The sequence below is a fragment of the Rhynchophorus ferrugineus genome, unplaced genomic scaffold, assembly GCF_030347505.1.
Source record: "Rhynchophorus ferrugineus isolate W39M unplaced genomic scaffold, kcgeb_rfMv2 rfM2, whole genome shotgun sequence".
NCBI classification, from domain to species: Eukaryota; Metazoa; Arthropoda; class Insecta; order Coleoptera; family Curculionidae; genus Rhynchophorus; species Rhynchophorus ferrugineus.
Window position 1 is genome coordinate 14,492,028 of NW_027472581.1, and position 23,272 is coordinate 14,515,299.

Here is a 23,272-nt window from a genome sequence, read left to right on the forward strand (position 1 = left end):
AATTTTGTTTGTATTTCAAGATTATTCATGTTACATACATTTACATTTACATTTTTGACTTGATTGGTCGTGGAGTAGTTTAAGTCATTTTAAAACTTTGTACCTTTGGTTTCCGAAATAGAGAGCTGGCTATATATTTTTTGTTTCTTCATTTTTATATTTCTGTATTGTTTTGTAATAATTCAGTGGCCTTCTTTTTACTTTTTTCTTGTGCTCTTGTATAAAAAATATGTCATTTTGTTGAAGAAGTTGACCTAGTACTTTATTATAATAAAAAAGTTACGTTAACATAATGGTAACAGTTTTATTTGATACGTTAGTTAACGAATATTATTTTGTTTCTTCTTTTTTATTATTAGTTACTATTATTAATATTTTATCGGGATTTCTTGCCGCTTTTTATGTTATTATTTGTTTAGGATACTCAAATGTTTAAAATAACTTATTTTGCAGTTTTTACGAGAAGTTGGTTATCTCGGTCAGCTCCTTGCACACCGTGTGGTCCACTAGCGCCACCATTTCCTTCCAGTAGGGGAAGCCAGAAAGGTAGCAAGACGAAAGTTACCGACGGAAGTCCTCTCTTGAAACAGCACGCCGAAGAATCAGAAGACGAACCTCAGAGAGATGAACACTTATGATGATCTAGAGTATTTAACTGTGCCGAAAAGATTACAGTAGGTTAGCGATGAGTAGGTAAGGACGGGTCGATTTGGCTTTGGAGAGAGTTATCTTAACGCTTCTATCTTTATCTGATTTACTGTTGTTGTCTAGAACTACACGAATGTTTCGCGTTTCCAAAATAAAAACCCATCTAACAAATGCATCTCGCTGCATTTTGCCTCACCAAATCCAGAATGACTAAAATTTCGACAGTATTTTGATATAAAGAAGACATATATTATACGGATTTCTACTAATAGTGATAGTAGAAATTTGGGTGGCCGTAATAAGAGTACACTGGATGAGTGCAAATATTCTGCGATTCAATAAATATCTCGATTTTTTAGTGCTAACAATAAAAACACCCAAATTTGTACCGAGTAAATGCATAGATCTAAGAGTTTTTTTTTAGTAAAAGAAAATGTCAACGTATTGCATAAGTTTTCTGATGTTCGAATTATAATTGACTTAAGTAATGTAACAATAAGATTAAGAATTTTTAAACTGTGAAGTGGATAGAGCGCAATGTAAAAATATTTATTTCTTATATATATGTATAAGTACGTATTTGAAAATCTTTATATAATTGTTGCTCTAGTATTTATCTACTTTATGTGGTAAATTATTAAACCATAGTCTATTTTTCGTACTATATTTTTACAATATTCATTGCCTGAGTTCATTGATTTTTTAATATTTTTATTATTTCAGAAATTTGTATTATTAACGTCGAAAGAAATATTGATGTTTGACTAGGGAAGATATTCTGGACGAATACTATTTTAATAAAAAGAAAAATGTTTTTTCCTCTAGTTTTAATGGTTTCATTTTCGAATATGAATTGTTTTTCGTACTTATTATTCTGATACTATTTTAAGTAGTCTTAAATAAACGATATATTGAATTGTTATAAATATTAGTTGTTGTTGTCGATTGTGAATTAAAATAATGATATTTTTCGAAACTACTTGTAAATAGTCAGTTATTATTTGACTGTTTTGTAACAAATCACTCGAGACCAAAGCAAAAGGAAAATCAAAGAAATATCAAATAACGAACTATGTCTGTTTTATGTTCTCACATATTCATACGAATTAAGCACCGTAACTGTAACTGTTTTAGATTCATGTCTGAACTAATTTGATGAATGGCCTAATATGTTACAGGATGTATTTTTATGTATTCAGTTTGTTATGTTTATTTATGAATAAAGAAATTTTAATATTTTATTATTGGCCTTTTATTTATTAGATATATAGCAAACTTTTTAAAAATATTTTAGTTTATTTTTACCAACTAGGGTTTATTTGGACTGGACATACTGTTTAACGTGAGCTTCGAACCACGGTCCTCAGCATTAAGCCAGACGAGTAACTAACTTTGCAGATCATCTCAGAAGATATTTGGTCTTACCCAGCCTGGTTACTGGCGTGAAAGGATCATTTTCCTTGTCGGATTTTGCACTCTTGCCTAAGGATAATCATAAATATTAAACAATTGCAAACATAAATCTACGACCAGCAGGATGACCGTCCTGTGGCCTTTACTTTAGATTAAAAAAAATAATATCAGGTATTCCTAATATACTGTGCGATATTTAGAATAGATTACTTAATTCATAAAGATAATTTTTTGTTTTTGATCTGGATATAAATATAGAACAGATCTAAGCCTAGAGAAAACAATATATTTTAAAACTGGAGCCAAAATCAAAAATCCTGGTGGCTGAAATATCCCTTTTAAAATTGACCAATTAATAAGGTAAGTATGAAAATAAAGAAAAAAATATATCATACACATTTGTTAATAATAATTAAAACTTTGTTTTATAACATCTTTATTAGATACGCTTAGTACAATCTTAATTTACAATTAATTTATTACTACTTTTCCTATGTACTTGGATTAATTAACAAGCAAGATGAGTGCGAGAAAATACATCAGTATGTATTCCTCAATTATAAAATTATAATTATTTATTAATTTTTAACTTATAGCTATAGTTTACACTAAATGTATACACTTTATATCAGTTCGTATGGTTTTGTTCGTTTCAATCTCCTGACATCCTGCCCGCTGTCCAGTATTGCTGCCACGTTAGTATGATTTAGTAATCTTCTTTCGGGTTTCAAGGCGAAATCTTGAATAACTTCGCAAATCCATTTGATTTCCAGGTCATCGTGCAGTTCTTCATTGGTTACATAGCGATAGGCATATGATCAATCGAAGAACCTTGTTTTGACAATGTTGTATGACTAGTTGATTTGAATTTTTAGTGCAACCCCATATTTGCACCCCATAGGTCCAAATTGGCTTTATAATTGTGTTATAGATCAACCTCTTTGATTTTAGATCAAGTTGAGAGTATCTTTCGACTAACCAGTATAGTTGTTTTATTTAGGTACTAATGTGTTTTGCTTTTCGTCTAACGTGATGCATAATTAAAACTAAGAATCAAAAATTTTAAAAAATGTAGTGTATGGATATTTCTGTTTCTACTACTGTTTGTACTATTGTACTGTTTCTTTCTAGGTAGAACATTTATAATTAACAATGAATTTAAAAGTTTATTCAGATCAACAGAATAATAATTGTGTCAACCAGTATACGCATTTATTAACTCTTTATTATCATGCACCAATATGTCCTAAAATATGTTGATCAAAGCATGGGCCTTCCAATAAGATAGCCAATTCATGTCATCAACATCGCCAAATGTTTTAGATACGAAAAACAATTTTTCTTTTACTTTTTACTAATTAGTATTGCTGTAGATAAAAAGAGAATGAATGATGTCTGATGCGTCCTAACATGTACCCAAATAGGTCTATAAAATTCGATTTGTGTTAATACTGGTCGACGCTATTTTCATATGTTAATGTAAATATAATAAAATTGTAAGCTCTATACAAACTATCGTGGTTGTTTAATTAATTATGGTTTAAGTTCTTTAATAAATATGGATTAGATGTACTAGACTGTTAAAATAAATGATATTTTATAACAACATTTTTGTTTCATACTTTTATTTATATTTACACATTTTATATAGTATTTTGTTGTCAGAGTCAAACTAAACGAAAACTTAACTTGCATTATAAATTTTGATGACGTGCATTGGATGTTTTATTGGAAGAACTATATTTATTTTTATTTATCTACTTCGACAAAACTAAATTTACCTGAACATATTAAAATATCATTCTTTGAATGTATAATACGAATCAAAGTTGCACGTGATGGCAATTATCTATTATTGACTTATTAGAGTTAATATAGCCTTTATTGATACAATAAACAATATATATTGTTTTCATCTGTCAACGTCAGTTTACTTTGTTTTAGAAATAACTTATTTTGTTGTTAATTTCATAATTTATGGAAATTATTTTAGCAATATTTAAAATAAAATGTCTAAAAATTATATAATTTTTTCTATTCTCAATAATTGTAGTTTAGTCCTTCTAGAAGATAATTCACGGCAACGGAAAAAAATTGGAAATTGTATTTTAAACTATTGTATATGTAATTGTATTTTTAAAGTAAATATCAGAAAGCAACAAATACGTGCTTATTAGTCATAATATATTAGATAACTGGATGTAATATATTTTTGCTGGTATAATGTTATTTACATTACTTACTGATTCCTACGATATATTGTGTTTTTGATTTCATGGGATTTAATAGTAAGAAATGTCATATGTCTGAAGTTGTCAAATAAAATAGCAATCACTTACAACAGGCTTTTCATTTTATTTTAGTTTAATATAAGAAGTATTGGACATATACAATAATAAATACGTTTTCAGACAAACATTGAAAACACCCAACAATATACAATTATATATTTAGTTTGTTGAGACTTCTTCATTGTTTAACGGTCATGTCTGTATACTCTTCAGGGTTTTGGTTGGTTGGCGTAACCGGCCTACTTATCTTTACGGGAGTTTCGTATCCTAAACAAATATTGAGTTCCTTTGAGTTGTCTTTCATATTGCATTTCTCGGCTATCTGAGAATCTTTCTCTTTTTCGAGATAGTTTTCTAGGAGATTGACGTCTTCACTGCTTGGACTAGTCTTATCTGAAATAGATGAACAAATATTTTTACAGTTGGCGTTGTTTAAGTATAAAATATGATTTAAACTTTTCTTGGATGATTATATTATGTACTTATTGTTAAACATATGATTTATAACCATACAAGAGTCAGTGTAGAAAAGAAAAAGAGATAGTCGAGGGCGCTGTAATATGTATCGAGACTGCAAAATTGTACAAAAAATCAGCGATGTAAATAAAGTTCCCCTTTTGTTCCGTCTCGAATAATAAGTGATTCGTAACCGTTACATATGTTTGGTGTTAGTAAAATAACTTTGCAAATTCTGTTCGTTTAATGGTTTGTATTTTTTGCCCATTATTAGTAAAATTTATCTGTTTTCAACAGCAAACTAATCTGTTGGCAATAAAATGACATAATGTGTAAATAATAAATGGTAATAAATAAATAATGGAATTAACAAAAAAATTAAAGAACTTTTAAAATTAAATATTGAAATTAAATTAAAAAGTACCTGTATCATTTAATGATGCAAAATAGCACTTGTTTATTATTGCGTTATCCGACAAGTCCAAATAGCTGACGTTGTCCGTCAGTAAGTTATCGAAACAATGATAAAGCTCCAAGAAGGTAGGTCGTTTTTCCGGATCGATGTTCCAACATCTATTCATCAGTGAGTATCTAAAAGAAATAAATTATATTGGTAAGTTCTATTTGATTTAATATTTGTAACCGTACGTGTACCTTTAGAGATAAAATATGTTTAATAATATTATATTATATTGTTTAATAAATTATTATAATCCTTGATGAGCAGTATTCCTTAGAGAGTATTGGAACTAACGAAAAATCACCGGGAGCCAAATTTTTATTTCATGACTTTGATAAAAAGTATTGTTAAACAGAATTAATACATGTCAAATTTTATTTAGACATTTGACGTAAGTTACATTTAGTTTTCTTTATAATTGTTAATTTAAAGTGAATTTTTCAAACAATTTTTGGAATATAATAGCCAAATATTTATTTCCATTGACGGTAACTACTTTAAACGAAAATATTGATCGCTGTAAAATTATTATTAATTATTAAAAATTATCAAAATGAATGGGTTCGACGCAACCATGAGAAAGCTGAATTATTCGGTGAACATCCGGCTAACATATTCCAACCGAATGATACAGAATCTACGATAGATATAAATCCTGTTTATCAGCTCGATATAGCCGTAAATCTGTTTTCCCAAGTGGATGTTGCCACTGAAATTGACAACAACCTCAATCCTAAAGAGGTTCCTGGAATTGATGATATTTCACCTGGGATATTCAAAATGTTATTTTAAATAACATATAATAACAATCATCATGTTGACATATAATGCCCGTTTGGGGCTGAAGAATGTTCCGAAATGTTTAAGGGTGCTCTTATAATTAAGCTTAAAAAAATTGACAAACTGACAGAACAAGTTTCATCATACAGGTCTATTTCGCAGCTACCTGCGATATTAAAATTATTTGAAAAATTGCTGTTAAAACGTATTAAACCATTTATAGAAATACCAGATTTCAAGTGCAGTGTGCACAGAGTAATAGCGGTTGTTGTAAAGGCATTCGAAGAAAAGAAATACTACCCTGCAATATCCCAAGACGTCTCACAAGCTTCTAACAACAGATTAAACTCAAAGTAAAACAACAGTATTGGTTAGTCTGAAGATACTCTCAGCTGGACCTAAAATGAAATAGATTGGTTCATCAGTCAATTATAAAGCCAATTTGGTCCTATGCGATGCAAATATGGGGTTGAACACTAAAACATCAAACCAACTAGTAATCCAACGCACCCAAAATAAAGTTCTACGATTAATTACTAATGCTTATCGCTACGTAATCAATAAAGAGCTACACGATGACCTCGAAATCAAATGGATATGATCAAACGAAGTAATCCAAAATTTCCTCTTAAAACATGAACTAAGGTTTCTAATTCATATCAACTTGGAAGATCAGAAGATTGAAGCGAACCAAGCTACACGAACTTGTATAGTGTGTGGTATAAGTGTATTCTTAACTTTAACTTAAGTAGTTTAGTTTTATTTTAATTTTTGAAGTACAACAGAACAGTAGTAATAACTTAATTTGTAAATTAAGATCATACTAAGTATATCTAATGTAAGATAATTAAAGAAGATAATTAATTAAAAAAAAGTTTTTATTATATTTAAAAATTATTTGTATAATATAAAGTTAAATAAAAATAATACTTCAGCAAAGCAAAGCAAAGAAGGAAAATATTGAAGGGAAGAAGTATAGTCTATCCAAAGTTGGTGTGAACATACGTCATCTTAATTTATGATGTTAAAACGGTGTTATGTTGCTGCATCAACTAGTTTTAGTTTATTTTGTCTTTCACCTATAACAAAATTCCAATCTAAATAAAATTATGAAACAAAAATGTTATCAAATATAATTTATTTAAAAATTATAGTACATCTAAAAACATTATACAGCCACAATAGTTTATAGGTTAGAGTTATAACCTCTTAATACTATTGTTTTCAAGAATTTTGCATACGTTTGACAACCGGACGACTTTGACAGGTAGGTTCGGTTATACGTTCGAACTTATCAGACAGCATTGTGTCTCTTTTTAACAAGAATAAAATGAGAACGAAAATATTGTCGGATTCTAAAACGAATTTACAAATTGCGACAGGCAATACATTAAACATTTTGATGAGGTATGTTCACGGCAACTTTGGATAGACTATATGTTATTATTGATATAATTAATATATAGTCCTTCCAGTAAAATAGCTAATGCACGTCGTAGACGCAATTTGTAAAAATGTAAAAACCATTTTAAACTCGCTGAAGATTTTTCCTTGTCATTTTACCCTACTTGAAAAGAGGCTGGTGAACATGTAACCGAATCAGTCTGTAAAATTCGATTTCTGCTGGTACCGGTTGACACTGTTGTCAAATGTCTACAAAATTCTTCAAAACATTAGTGATAATAATTAGAGGTTGCAAACCGGCAAAAGTTGTAAATCAAAATTCTAAGATAATGCGGCAACTATACAACATGCTGATGTCATAAATATTGATGACGTTCATTGGCTCTTTTATTGGATAGAGTATATGTTCATTTTAACATACGAATGTTAATAAGTAGTGAATGAGACATGGAAGAATTGATAGAAAATTTCGGGCCAAAAGTTCATTAATAGCTTTTAAAAATTAAATACGTTAACCGAAACTGTTAAGTACGTGGTTTACTTACAGTACAATAGAACAATTCGGGGGCCTTTCCATCCTATATCCTTGTTTTAATAGGTTATACAAGTTGTGCAGCGGCAACCCGGGATAGGGACTAGCTCCTAAGGTCACTAGCTCCCAAATGAGTATTCCGAAACTCCATACATCGGACTTGGTGGTGTAGATGTGATCTGCCAGAGATTCCGGCGCCATCCACTTAACTGGAACTGTGGAAGACAAGTTTTTGTTACTATTTCACACTTCTTTAGAATAACATGTTTACCTCGTCCCTTGCTCTTCTTGAAATAAGCGTTGTCTTCGTAGATATCGCGCGTTAGACCGAAATCGGATATCTTGCATATTTTGTTCTTGGCTAGAAGTATATTACGAGCTGCCAGATCTCTATGAACTAACTAAAATAAATATTATCTTTATTATAAATGTTGCAAGATTTTTTTCTGGAATAATGTACCTTTATATCGCTTAAATATGACATGCCGCTAGCAATTTGTCTGCCAAAAGATAAAATATCTTTAGCACTGACTTTGTTGTTGGTTGTGTCCTCAATAGCGGCAACCTCTGCACTGGTTAGCAAATGACGACTTTTTCTTAGATAGTTTCTGGAATGTTAAATTGTAATATGAGCGAAAATGCAGAAAAGCAAGAAATATATTGACAATAGAACAATTTCTTGGCGGGTATGCTGTTTTGAATTGCTGAAGAAGGTTGAAAATCGATCAATGATTGGTTAGATGCTAACCGTATCTCGTTCTTTCGATATAGATTCCGAAACACGAATCTCCACTAATGGAGATATTTGGAGATCACTGAATATGATATGTATTAAATTAACTGTGACTGATTTTTACCAAGAGCCTATAAATTATATAAATAAAGGATTTATTTTAATTAATTTGAATTACTATGAAAAATCGGTACAATGTATTTCATTGAAATTAATTCAGGTTATGTGTGAAATGTTACTTTAAAGGTAAAATCGGAAGGATTTTTTCATCGTATTGTGACTGGTGATGAAAAGTGGATCCATTACGATAATCCAAAGCGTCAATTGAAAATTGAAAAGTCCCCATAGTAAAACACATTTTTTTGGAAAAATTATTTTTTTTATTCAACATAGTTCCCTTCAAGGGTGATTATAGCGACCTTCCAACTTTTCGATACCATTCTTGTAGTACGATTTGTTCTTTGCTTCAAAATAGGCCTCAGTTTCGGCGATCACCTATTCATTCGACGAAAATTTCTTCCCAGCGATCATTCTTTTGAGATCAGAGAACAGGAAATAGTCGGGGCCAAATCTGGAGAATACGGTGGATGAGGAAGCAATTCGAAGCCCCATTCATGGATGTTTGCCATCGTTTTCACTGACTTGTGACACAGTGCAATATCTTGGTGAAGCAGCACTTTTTTTCTTCAAACGCGGCTGTATTTCGGCGATTTCCTCCTTTATGTAATAGTAGCTGTTGATAGTCCTTCCTTTTTCAAGATAGTCAATGAAAATTATTCCATGCGCATCCCAAAATACAGGTGCGATAACCTTGCCAGCCGATTATTGCGTTTTTCCAGGCTTTAGAGCGGGTTCTTCGTGTGCAATCCACTCGGATGACTGGCGATTCGACTTCGGAGTGAAATGATGGAGCCATGTTTCATCCATTGTCACATATCGATGCAAAAACTCGAGTTTATTACGCTTGATCATCTTCAAACACAGCTCCGGATCATCAACTCGTCGTTGTTTTTGGCCAAAAGTGAGATAGCACGGCATCCACATTGCACAGAGCTTTCTCATACCCAAATTTTCGTGAATGATATGATGTACACGTTCAGTTGATTTCTTTAGAGTGCTATTTCATTCAATTTCAATTTACGGCCATTCAAAGTCATTTTGTGGATTTTTTTAATGTTTTCGTTGGTAACAACCTCTTTTGGGCGTCCACTGCGTTCACCGTTTTCGGTGCTCATTTTACCACGTCTAAATTTAGTATACCAATCTTTGATGGTTGATTTTCCTTGAGCAGTGTCCGGAAACTCGGCATCAAAGTTTTTGCTTCAACTGTATTTTTTCCCTGAAAAAAGCAATATTTTATCAACACGCGAAATTCCTTTTTATCCATTTATTTCACAATAACAAAAGTTGCTTTACTCAAAATACAGCTGTCAAATGTATACACGCGTCTTTTGAGGCTTAGGGCTAACTAAAAATCATATGAATTTAATTCTAGTAGCGCCATCTATGTGTCAGGCCGGGGACTTTTCAATTAACCTGTTATAAGTTGTGACCTGTCTGAGCAGCGCTTGATTTCTTATGAAGTTACCAAAAAATGGGTCGAATGGTGAATAGAGACAAGATCTTCATCGTTACTTTGAGACGGATTCAGTAAATTGCCTCAAATATTGGAAAAAGGCTGTCGATTGATAATAATTTGAATAAAAAACATTGCACTGAAAATTATTATACAATAAAGCTTCAAATTAAAGGAAAAATACTTTAAAACTAATTTATAGGACAAATAAAAACACCGTACTAAATGTATTGATTTTTAAGCAGATTTTGATGAGAAATAAAACGCTTCATTCAAAAAGTTACTGACTTATCAAGCTGCCCTCGTATAACGCGATTAGAACACATTTATCAAAAATAATAGTTGGTTATATAAAACAGTTAAACTTACCTTAATGAACCAAATTCGGCGTATTCAATTATGACAAACAACGGGCCATCGCTGGACGAGCAGATCCCGAGAAGTTCTATCACGTGCGGATGCGACACCTCCTTCAGTAGCTGGTATTCCGAAAATAAGTCGTGATAATCTTGCTTTCGCGCGTCATTTTTCAGCGTCTTGACAGCCACCAACGAATAACCTAAATCAATGAAGTGTTTGTTTTTCGTAATACTTCATACTTGATACGTTAGTGATCTTCATACCTGCTCTCCCACCGATGTTAAAAGCTTTCGCCTTGAGTACTTTTCCAAATTCACCTTCCCCTAGTATCTGGTCGATGATAATGTGCTGTCTGGGAAATTCCCATTTTGTGTCAACCTGTAAATTTGATTTGATTGTTGTTGTTAAGATTTTTGTTAGGGAGGTAAATTAGTACATTTGTTAAATACGTTTAAAAAATTCTTATATTTGTTCCCCAGAAAATCAATTTTATAATATCTGAATTTTTATAGTTTTATGACGGTATTTTGGGTTTCTCTGGTAGGTCAGAGTTTCACTTTTTATCGCCATTTTTTTTCTTATTCCATAATGACCAGCTAGAACCAAATGGTCTTGTGCTGATGTCGCTTCGGTTTCGGGATAGTGAAGTGTTTTGCGGGCGACAGAGACCCTGGGCTACGACTGGGATTGTCGTAGTTGGTTATTTACTGAAGTCTGCGGATGGGTAGGGATTTTATCAAGGTTTTGTCATGTTCTAATGCGCCTAGGGAGAACTTTACAATGAGCATGTTCGTGAAACTCTTCACGAACTGGATGCCTGATTCGAGGTGGGTGTTCACGTTCATCATAGGGCCATGAGGCATTGAGTAATGCGCGAACTTTTTTGGATTGGGACACTTGGAGTAGTTCAAGTGGTTTCCCAGAGACGTACCACACCTATGCTCCGTAGAGGCAGACTGGACGGACTAGCATTTTATACAGAGTCCCTTTCTGGGGAATTGGGAGTTTACTTTTTCTGCAGAGGATTGTGAAGAGTAGACTGTACACGCCATTGCCTTTGCAGATGGCGTGTTGGATTTGGACTGACCATTGGAACCTGCGGTCGAACTGGAGACCGCCATTTTTTTATCGCCGCTGCTTGGCGTCTAGTTTATTTGGAGAAGGAAAAAATTCTTATATGTAGTTATTGGTTCCAAGAAAAGATGAATAGCAGATACTTTCAGAGTGGGTGTGACATACACACCACCGATTCGTATGATCGAAGATAGTTGGGGTACTTTATAGTATTATATTGTATTGTAACTTTTAACATAAGTATAATATAAGTAACTAAAAATCAGTTTACTTTTACTTAAAAGAAAATTGATAGAAATAATTGATGCCAGTTTCGTCAATGGCGGACATTTAAGAACGACTTATTTATTGAGTTGAACCAGCGTTCCGAAAATTCTATAGCAAATTGCACCAAGTGATTTAATAATTTTAAAGTCTTCAGTCATAATGTCTTTCAGATAAAGTTTCACTGAGAAAACCCTGAGATTGACACCGACTTCAAAGTGATCAGATCAGTTGGTAGTAATTAAAATAATATTATAAATAGATAAATAGGTTTAGGTAGGTTTTAAGCTAAATTGTGTGTATATAGTTGAATATAAAATACGTATAGTAGATAGGTTTAATAAGGTTTTTGTTTATTTTTATTTAGCTACAACGATTATTATGTACATATTTTATTTTAAAACGTCTTTTTTGTGGTAAAAATCTAAGTTTGATTATTTTTTATTTTTAGTGAGTTCCTTATTTATTTTTTGAAGTCCGTTATATTTGAACTGAATCTATTGCTTAACATATTACCTCTTTATGATTAGAAATACGTCTTACCTCTTTATGCTTAATATTGTGATAAATAGTGTGATTTGCATTTATTGGTGTCGAAATATTAAAATTCAAAAGCATCGGTTCGGCATTTCGGTCGATATAATCAGAGAATGGAGTTTCTGCTTCTTGAATGCTGTTCATGTACTTTTCCTCCAATTTCTTGCTCTGGCTTTTCTTACACATAACGACGAAACCGGTCATTATGCAACAAAATAGCAACAGTCCTCCCGAAGCTCCTATTATACATTTTGGTCCACATTTGCTCTCAGCTAAAAAAAATGGTTAATAATATATTTGCTCTCGTCACAGAACATAGAGCCATAGATCTGCAAGCAATCGTAACCATGTTCCAAGTGTATTTCTGAACCACCAGATAATTTTAACTAAATTTGTTTTTGTATATTCATTTTTATATCGTCGACGCCTAACTTGGAAGAACATACAATATAACATAACATAACCTCGCTAAACGGAAACAACTTGGACTTAAACTCTACCAAATGTATTGTCCTATAAGGCGTAAATCCAAGTTATTATTAGATAACAAGATATTACTGTATAAATCTATACTCAAGCTCATTATGTTAAATGGAATCCGACTATGAGTATTGTTAGCATATATGACATGGCTCCAAAATAAAAGCGTGCCATTGTCGATGCTCTGTAATATGTTCCAAATGAAGTGATACAACACGATATTTCTCTAGAACCAATAACGAGTGTAATTCAACGAATTCAACGTGTTTATGTGAAGCACATCCAACGAGTCAGTGCATCCCAATGTACTCGCTAATAAGCTAAATAGGTAAAGCGACAGTGAAGGACGAAGACTAAAATGTCTAACACCATCCGATCTGATTATTGGACATATTAATTAAAATAAAAAAAAATTATACAGGACATCACTTAATGAAGTGATTTTCTACATCCCATGTATATATAATATAAACATAACAAATACTTATTGCCATCTGGGCAGTTTGTGGAACTACTAAGATAAATTAAAAAAAAAACATTATATCATTCACGGTAAAATGATTTGTTTAAATGTAAAAACGATGTTAAAGTTTTCCAGGATGTGAAGGTTCAAATACAGCGTTTTCTTTTTCAACTGATCCTGCTCTAGCTAGAAATGGAGTGAGGCGTCTAGAGGTAGGGATTTAGTTTATTTGTTTAGATTTTAACTTACAGTATCGTTTTGTATTTGCTCAACAGTCGCCACTTCTTTTTATAAAATAAAAGTTTTTGTTATTTTAAATACTTTACATTTCAACTTTTATGCATTAAATAGCCTTTAATCGTTACAGTTATACATTTACATATGTGTTTAGTGTTCCATTATTGTTATAATGTTTTATATTTCTAAAGTTTTTATTATTCTAAAGTTTATGTAACGGTGCAAGGAATATTTTCACAGTCAGTATGTTGGCTCACCAGTAGAGATATGCTGCTGCCTTTCGGTGTTGCATGTTTTGCATTGTAGTCTTCTCCGGTAACGAATCTATTACCCAGCGTGTTGAAGAAAGTGTGGTGTTGTTGTGCCTAGTTATTCTGTTTAGGTGGACAATGGATAGCACTCATTGTTAATGACCGGAGTATTTCTTCAATGGTTACACTGGTGGCTTGTAAATAGTCCTCGCTGAATTTCTCTTTTTCATAGTGTTTTATGTTTTCAGGGATAATTATAGTTGTTCCTCCACGTACTTTATTACCTTGGTGTTTTGTTTGATATGGCTTATATTTCGGAGTTATAACACCTTATTTATCCAAAACAATCACATTTTATACCAGCAAATGCCTCTATTTTTTAAAACAATTAATTGTCTGGAATATTCTCAATGGGACATAGTGCTTTAAGCTGTTGGAGAAATGGAACATTTTCAAATGAAGGGGTTAAACTTGACAATTTCAATATATTCCCATTTAAAATTTTATTATTAGGTTAATTAAAGTTTTTCATATATATTAAATATAAAAATCGTTAAAATATATTTTTTTGAGAATTTAACTTTTATAAAAATTCCCTGATATAAATATTTCCGCTTGATGCGCCGTCTGGTGATTTTGAAGTACAAAATTTGGTTACAACTTTACATTTGGAACATCATCATCTACGTGTCTTTATTCTATGGCTCTCATCGTATAAATAATAGGTTAGTATTTACCAATAAGCTTATTTTCTTTTGGTTTGTTCCTCTTCTCTGTTATTTTCGATATGGTTATCTTACATATACAATATGAATCACAAATCAAAATTCCATTACACTTGTCTATTCCTCTTTTTGTTATTTCATTGACTTGGGTTGGAAATACTGTATCTGTTAAAAAATAATTGGTAATATTACACTATAGCTCGTCCAATAAAACTGCCAATGTACGTCATCAAAATTTATGATGTCAGCACATCGCTATATTGCCGCTTCAATTTTTGTGAGTTTACAACTTTTGTGAGTTTATAACCTCTATCATCACTAATGATTTGAAGAATTTTGTAGATATTTGGGAACATGTTCGGATTCGGCTACATGTTCCGACGCATCAGAGAATTCGATCTATTTTTAATTAGAGTAAAATGAGAAGGAAAGTCCGATCCAAATTTAAAATATATTTTACAATTTTGCAAGCTGCAATTGGTACTAGATTCGATGACATAGATCGATAACATTGGCTGTTTTATTGCACGGGATATACAGTCTATCCAAATTTGTTGTGAACATCAACCACATCAAAATGTTTAATGTATTGCCTGTCGCAATTTGTAAATTCGCTTCAGAATCGGACAATACTTTTCTTCTCATTTTGTTTTAGTTAAAAGAGACACAATGCTGTCTGATAAGTTCGAACATGTAACCGAACCAACCTGTCAAAAGTCGTCCGGTGTAAAATTCTTGAAAACAATAGTATTAAGTGGTTATAGGTCTAGCCTATAAATTAGTGTGGCTGTATAATTAAATGTAATTATATGTATGTCATATCATTAATAATTAATTAATAATTAATTATATTATATGTCAAAGGCAAACTTAAATAAAACTCAGAGTTGATACCGAAACATTGCACTGTTTTAACGTAAATTGAGATGACGTATGTTCACATCAACTGTGGATAGACTATAGATATTGTTACACATAGTATAAGAATAACCATTTTAACTTACCTACTGAACAATCTTGCGGACACAGCTCCTTCTCTATCAACTCTTCCAAGGAATCGCAAATACCATCTGGACAATACTTGGTGTCCGCTGAGCAGGTCGAGTAAAGATGCGTCTCGTGGTTGTCCGGATTCCGATCACCTCGCCACAGACAACGTTGCGGTCCTGCCCTGGAACCACCCGAATTACCATCACTACCAGAAAACCTTATTTCGGTCCGAATAACGTTCCGACCAACCTGTATTCCACGTTCGTCGCCCCTCCCGTCCCCAGAGCGCAGGAACTGTTACTTTGACAGCTCTTCTGCGTGGAGAAATGAGAGCAGAAGGTCCAGTCGTTTTCGTCGATATTTTCGCATGTCTTTGTTGGTTCGTCGACGACACGCACAACGACTGTCTCGTGTTTGGTGACGTTTCGTTTGGTCCAGGTGATGTTTAATCTAAAATAGAAAACATTAGATTGGGGCAAGACATTTTTCGCTTTATATTTATGTGTTTAAAGTCTCATTCCCGCTGACACATAGATGGGGCTACTATAATTAAATTAAATTCATATGTTTTTAGTTAGCCCTAATCCTCAAAAGATGTATGTATAAATTTGTCATCTGTCGGATCATTAGTTTGTGAATTTTAGCATTTCAAGTGAAGCAACTTTTGTTATTGCGAAAAAAATTGATAAAAAGGAATTTTGTGAACGCCCAAAAGATGTTGTTACCGATGTAACCTTAAAAAATCCACAAAATGATTTCGAATGACCGTAAATTGAAATTGAATGAAGTAGTAGACACTTTAAAGATATCAACTGAACTTGTACATCATATTATTCACGAATATTCGGGTATGATAAAGATGTTTGCAAAGTGGGTGCCGCGCGAGCTCACTTTTGACCAAAAACAACGACGAGTTGATGATTCGCAGCAGTTTTTGAAGATAATCAAGCGTAATAAACCCGAGTTTTTGCTTCGATATGTGACAATGGATGAAAAATGGCTCCATCGTTCCACTCTGAAGTCCAATCGACAGGCATCCGAGTGGACTGCACACGATGAACCCGTTACAAAGCATGGGAAAACGGAACAGTCGGCTGGAAAGGTTACGGCGTCTGTATTTTGGGATGAGCATGGAATAATTTTTATTGTCTACTTTTAAAAAGGAAGGACCAACATCGACTATTACATAGTGTTGTTGGACCGTTTGAAAGACCAAGACAATACACCGTGTCACAAGTCAATAAAAACGATGGGAAAAATCCATCAATTGGTCTTCGAATTGCTTCCTCATCCACCGTATTCTCTAGATCTGACCCCCAGCGACTATTTCCTGTTCTCAAATTTCAAAAGAATGCTCGCTGGGAAAAAATGTCGTCGAATGAAAAGGTGATGAAGAGCCGAAACTGTGGCCTATTTTGAAGCAAAGGTCAAATCGTATTATAAAAATAGTATCGAAAAGTTGGACAGTTAAAAAAAAATAATTTTGCCAAAAAAATGTGTTTTACTATGGTAGGCCGAGGCCTTTTCAATTGACCTGTTAGATAACGCTGATCAAAATGTATGTAAATATTTTATAAATAAATTTAATTTGAGTAATATAAAACAAATAAATTAATTTTCCAGTAACCTAGTATTATACTTATAGGATTGTGATAAATAGTACTATATGATAGTACTATGATTAAATTTGAACTGGCGCATGCACCGTTTTATTTAAAAAACTGTAAATTGCCTTACCTTAGAAACTCGGGACTCTTTCTTAAAACATGTGTATTAGTTACATACACAATACCCTCCCTCGTAATGTTGAATGGGGTGTCTTTTATATTCAAAGTTTTAACTCTATAAAGCGTAATGTCGTCTTCATGGTCGTATGGTTGAGTAACTCTGGCAAAAGGGGCGGCCGTTCTAAAAGTTTTTAAACCGTCACTCCACTATTTCACAACATCTTTAGTTAAAACTGTATCGTGAAGTGGTAAAACTACAGGAAAACAAATTAAAAAGTTACCGATACATGGTTAAGTAACCTTTTAATCTATTCTCGTGAGATTTAGTGGGCCATGTACCTGAAAATTTTACTGTTGTTTCGGAAGAAGTTAGGTGAGCGTTTTGCTAAAGAGTGCGTAAATTCTAATGTTATGTTAATAAAAACCTAGAATAGAAGGTTAGTTTTTGTTAGTTAAGGGTTTATTTCTCCAAGTGGATCGATGCATGCAGCTAATTATGTATTTACTTACCGTATTGTGACTATTTCGATCTTCCAAGTCGAGCAGAAAATTCATTTTGTCGCCGCTATTAAATGTTTTGGATTTGGTCGACTTAATCACTAAAACAAAAGTAAATATTGTGATTGCTGATAAAAAAATCACTGGTGTTGTACAAGAAAACTTACCGCATAATATTTTCGGTTTTGTTTTGTTTATTGTTTGACAAAGAGGTTGTAGAAAATCAGATATGTTACTATTGGATATAAAATAACGATAGTCGTTTATATCTAATATATCATCCCCTATAAAAGTAAGGTCCTTTACTATCATTAATCCCTAAAATTGAAAATAATTGGTAAACAATATAATAATAGTAAAGATATATATGTCTAAAATGAACGGAATTTAAACTGATTATAAAAATAACATTGTTTTTCAACTAATTGTTAGTTTTATTGATAATTTTTAATAAAGGCTTTGGAACCAAGACATAAACAAACAAAAAGAAGTACTATTGCAAGGAATTCATTCATTACACAGACTAACTTTTTCAATATTAAAACACTTTTTCAATATTCTTTTTGTAATTCAAAATATTATTCTTATAGTCTATACATGTTATTCTGTACATACGTCATCTGAATTTCTGACATCAAAATATCGCAATGTTGCCGCATCAACTTGAGTTGATTCATCAACATGAGTTTTAATTCAGTTGGGCTTTGATATACAATAACATTCTAATCTAAATAAAATAATTGAACAAAAGCGTTATCAAATTTAATTTTTTTAACCTTATAGCACATTTAAAAACTGCAGTTAATGATACAGCCACAATAGTTTATAGGTTAGAGTTCTAACCTTTTATCACTAATGCTTTCAAATATTTTGCATACGTCTGACAACCGGACGACTTCGAAAGGCTCATTCGTTTACGTGTTCGAACTTATCTGACAGCATTCTGTCTCTTTTTAACTAGAATAAAATTAAAAGGAAAATATTGTCTGATTGAAGCAATATATTAAAAATCTTGATGACGTATATAGAAAAAAACTTTGAATGGACTATATATTGGGTTAGAAGCGCCTTTATTATGATTTTAACGCCAAACAAGTAGAAGGTATGTAGATTTATTGTTTTAGGTTGATTTCGAAACGTTTGCGTTTATTTTCTATGATTTCCTTGGCATTCTAAAGTTTTATTCGTATAGGGGGGAATAATATGATGCCAAATCAGGCGAATTTGGCATGTAAGTGTTGGTTTAATTGCTATATTTTGTAAAATAATCAGATACAGGTATCAGTTGATTAGATGATGCATTAGCGCGCAATTATCGGATTAATTTCTGTTGGGGTGGGTTTATTTTTAAATGCGTTCCATTCCGATTAGAATTGTCAATCCAAGAGATGCTCTGTTTGCTTGCTCTTGAAAAATGCTGAGAAATATTAAACAACTAGTTTTAAAATGAATGTAAAAGTATGTACGAATATCTGGATGAGATTTTTGGTTCCGATTGTTTCAGTGATTAATTTCAGAAAATCAGTTAAAAAAGTCCTTGAAATCTTGCTTGTGGGCAACATAGGGGTTTGGTTAGAACCTATGAAGATGTTTAAAATGCTAATGCGATCTATTTTTTGTCTTTATTATTAAAGAATGGAAACTTGAGTCAAATTAGTTTTGAATCGCATGATACTTGATTAATATTAAATTATGTAAAACAATCTTTTAAGGGATTACTTCAAGCACTGGTTTAATTTCAATCTTTTATAAACATGTAACATATAATTTAGTTGGCTTTAATTGCTGTTGTGATTGAGCTCTATCAGCAACTCACAGGATTTTCTGAAGTATATCTATGGTAATAAGCCGCACTAGACCAATGCTCTTAAAGTTCAAAATGAGCTGGATCTACACTATGCCAGACGTTCATAAAAAAAATCTGAATTCGTGCCATCATGGGAAGCCTCAAGAAACATTTGAACGATCTTATATTCCACAAATAATGGTAAACCTTTATTAAAAACACTATACTAAACATTGGGTTAAAATAATAGTTAATAAGATTGAAATTTCTATGAATATATGCCTCTCTATATTTTTTCTTTGCGAATTTACTGAAAAATTTGTAAAAATCAATTAATGCTACATTTTTATATATAAGGTGGGGTAGAAGTCCCACTACCATTTTGATTGCGCGCCATCTTGGTTATGTGACGTTTTGCCCAGTTTCGCTTTAACCATTGTGTTGTGCAGATGTCAAAATTTTATTACCCGTACGCCACAAGAATTAAGAGAAATAGTGACAATATTTATTAAAAATAATCGTATCATTATTGCCACTCAGCGGATATTCCGTCAATGTTAGTGGGACTTTTGCCCGACGTTGTATTAGGTAAATTTTTATATATTGACATTTTTCAGTGTATACGGATACTAATTATTGTTTTGTTATATTTGAAGAAATTTGCTGACGGAGCTCATCAAACACTTTTAGAAACTTATATTGATGCTGTTCCGGCATATCGCAATTGTCGGTTTCGGTTTCAATGATTTAAAGATGACTATTTTGAGGCCAATGACAAAGAACGGCCTGTATTGCAAGACTAGTTGGATGAAAAATAAGCTAAAGCCCTCAAAGAACTTTCAGATAGCTTAACAGTTGATGAACCAACTGTTTAAAAGCGTAAAAATTCATGGGTTGGTCCAGGTCCAGTCCATAAAATTGTTACTGTCGGTGTCTACTGATGACAATAATACGTTGCGAAATTGACTAACAAGAGCCCGTAATGAACGTAAAGTTATCCTCATATGGCTCGGTCACATTTTCGTAATTGAAATGGGAAGTGTAGCGACCTTCAGATGTTTAAAATTTTCCCGCAATTCTCAGCAGCTGACAGATTTCCTCGAGACGTTCTACATAGCTGAAGTTAACACCAAGGCGAGCGAGGTGGCAATAAGTGGTACTGATAGACTGAACGATATGGCAACCTCGGGTGGTGAAGCTAGGATACGACCCGACGACTCAAGTTTTTTTGCGTTCGTGATAAGTACCAGCTATTCGAAACACCTGAAGGTAACTCTGCCACGTGCAGTACAAATTCATATATAGTGATTCTAGTTGTCTATTATTCTGTTTTTATACGATTATTCGGTTCTGACGTGCTCGATTTTATTATTCACCTTTATTATCGCATCGAATTCCTAAAGAAGTTTTGTTGCGCCAAAAATCGAATAGTTATTTAAACAAAATTTTTAGTTTACCCGTACATACCTGTTTGATTTTCGTATTGTGATATTTAACGGAGATATTTTTCCGTTTGGGCAAGAGAAATTTATCGTTCAGATCGATAATCTTAAGTTTGAACGGTTTCCTGTAGCTTGAGACCTCCGATATCGATGTCGTCAGCAAACAGCTCACAACGAAGTTAAACTCTTTACCGTGGAGGGTCCTATTTAAGGGACCGGTCGTGCCAATGGTCCAGTATTTTATCCGCGTAGACGGTGGGTAGAGCTTCAATTTGTCTGGAACGAAAGAGAGATGTTAGCGTGGGAGTGGGGCGAGATTAAAATTATTTCGTCCCGTTTCACTTATGTTTCGTTGATTAATCGTATTGCATTATCGTATACATTGGGATACGCTGACTAGATAGTTTATGGTTGAAACTTTCATTTAAAGGAGTAGTGTGTTTGTAATTTTATTTATATTTAGATATACTATATTAAAAGTAAATAAATTGTATATATATATATATATATATATATAAATAAATATATATATAGTTATCCTCATATGGCTCGGTCACATTTTCGTAATTGAATATATTGTATATAATATTCATTTTAAGAAAATTTAAATTTATATTATAACTAACATAACTAGCAGACCTGATAGACGTTGTTCTGTTCAAACGTCATTTTTCATATCGAGGGATGTGTAATCATGTTTACCAATAATTTACATAGGCGATGTTTTGTTATCTTATAACTGTTTAAGTTACCAGGTGTACCGAAAAGTTATTACCGATTTTTGAACAGATGTCGCTAGAAGTAACTATGTGTAGCGACCTCTATGACCCTTTAGGCCACCACGTATTCACGAAAAGGTTGGAAAATGGCTCGATAAATGGTTTTGCTCAAAGGAGAAAAAGTTTTTTTGAGATGGTATTCATAAATTGCCTGAAAGATGAGAAAGATGTATAGAATCAAATGGCTATTATTTTGAATAAATACATTTTTCCGTTTTCTGATAAATTATGTAGAATTTTTACTAAAGAAACCGGTAATGACTTTCATGTAATGGCAGACAAAGATGTACGAATCCTTTCCTGTATAAATTGTGAGAGAGGAAGGGACGGAGATAATTGCTTGGAGCTGTTAGTTTTATAGGTGCTTATATTTTTCGACGGTAAAATAAGCGAGACGGAGATGTACATATTCCTTCACGTACCAATTTAAAAAAAAGAAAAAAGATAATTACTGAATACTATTGCATGCAATTAATAATTTAATTTTAAAGAAAGTAGAATTACTTTTATATTTGAATGTTGGATTTGAATGCTGTGGATCTGTAAAAGGGATTTTTCTATGGATTGGAATATTACCCCACAAATTTTTTTATCGTATTTTAATATGTTAATTGCTATTTTTAAATAATATACTATAATAAATAAAGACAATACAATAGAACTTAAACAAAACCTAAAAACTAAATATGTACCATATCCATAAGTACTAAGTAAAAATTAAACATATACATAATCGCAGAAAAAAACTAATCCATGTCATAATTAAAAATGATCGAATAATAGCTACTAAAGGTTTCTAAAATAAATTAAAATGCTTTATTTGTTATTGAACAAAAATATATTTTAACAAAAATCGAGACAATAATCGAAATAATATCTATGATTGCCATAAAAACAGTCAAAAGTATTTTACTAATTATCATTCACAATTTATTCTTTTTACCCTATTACATTAACAATCTTCAAAATATATGGTCCCAAAATACTGCTATATTAATATACAATATATTCTTATTTAAAAGCAATCTACCAAAAAAATCATAAAACTATATATATTACATACAAATCTATGTAAGCATACGACAGAGCTAGAACATTAAAAATCAGTCGAATGAAACTAGTAGAACCAAAAATAGTAACTAAAAGTATATGACTGAAATAATCGATAGTTATTAGTAACAAAATCAGTCTGACCGAAAATAACGACTGAAAACAGTCGAGTGAAAGTCACTACCAAAAAGTAGTAAAATCAGTAGAACCAAAAATAGCGACTGAAATAATTGATAGTAAAAAGTATTTAATTACTAGACATATTTTTACCTGTTTTATCCTCAGTGGCGCTTTGTATCACCGTTCAATAAGTCGT

General features: G+C 32.1%; 2 protein-coding genes across 6 annotated transcripts in view; one reads left to right on the forward strand and one right to left on the reverse strand.

Moving 5' to 3' along the window:
- Positions 1-1,889, forward strand: part of LOC143191861 (uncharacterized) — a 40,899-nt gene extending 39,010 nt beyond the window's left edge. For both annotated transcript variants that reach the window (XM_076397302.1, XM_076397303.1), the window contains exon 10: positions 454-1,889. In XM_076397302.1, the coding sequence (XP_076253417.1) occupies positions 454-638 (185 nt within the window). In that variant the 3' untranslated portion in view covers positions 639-1,889. The remainder of the gene's footprint in view (positions 1-453) is intronic.
- Positions 1,890-4,396: 2,507 nt separating this feature from the next.
- Ret (Ret oncogene) overlaps positions 4,397-23,272 on the reverse strand; it is a 94,700-nt gene continuing 75,824 nt past the window's right edge. For 3 of the 4 annotated variants that reach the window (XM_076397297.1, XM_076397296.1, XM_076397295.1), the window contains exons 5-20: positions 21,153-21,403; positions 18,067-18,217; positions 17,912-18,000; positions 17,741-17,826; positions 17,412-17,582; positions 15,924-16,124; positions 15,689-15,879; positions 14,697-14,849; positions 12,535-12,800; positions 10,917-11,031; positions 10,663-10,852; positions 8,445-8,592; positions 8,256-8,385; positions 7,998-8,199; positions 5,233-5,399; positions 4,397-4,745 (exon numbers count right to left, since the gene is read on the reverse strand). In XM_076397297.1, the coding sequence (XP_076253412.1) occupies positions 4,531-4,745; positions 5,233-5,399; positions 7,998-8,199; positions 8,256-8,385; positions 8,445-8,592; positions 10,663-10,852; positions 10,917-11,031; positions 12,535-12,800; positions 14,697-14,849; positions 15,689-15,879; positions 15,924-16,124; positions 17,412-17,582; positions 17,741-17,826; positions 17,912-18,000; positions 18,067-18,217; positions 21,153-21,403 (2,726 nt within the window). In that variant the 3' untranslated portion in view covers positions 4,397-4,530. The remainder of the gene's footprint in view (positions 4,746-5,232; positions 5,400-7,997; positions 8,200-8,255; positions 8,386-8,444; positions 8,593-10,662; positions 10,853-10,916; positions 11,032-12,534; positions 12,801-14,696; positions 14,850-15,688; positions 15,880-15,923; positions 16,125-17,411; positions 17,583-17,740; positions 17,827-17,911; positions 18,001-18,066; positions 18,218-21,152; positions 21,404-23,272) is intronic. The other variant, XM_076397298.1, reaches the window with a different exon arrangement.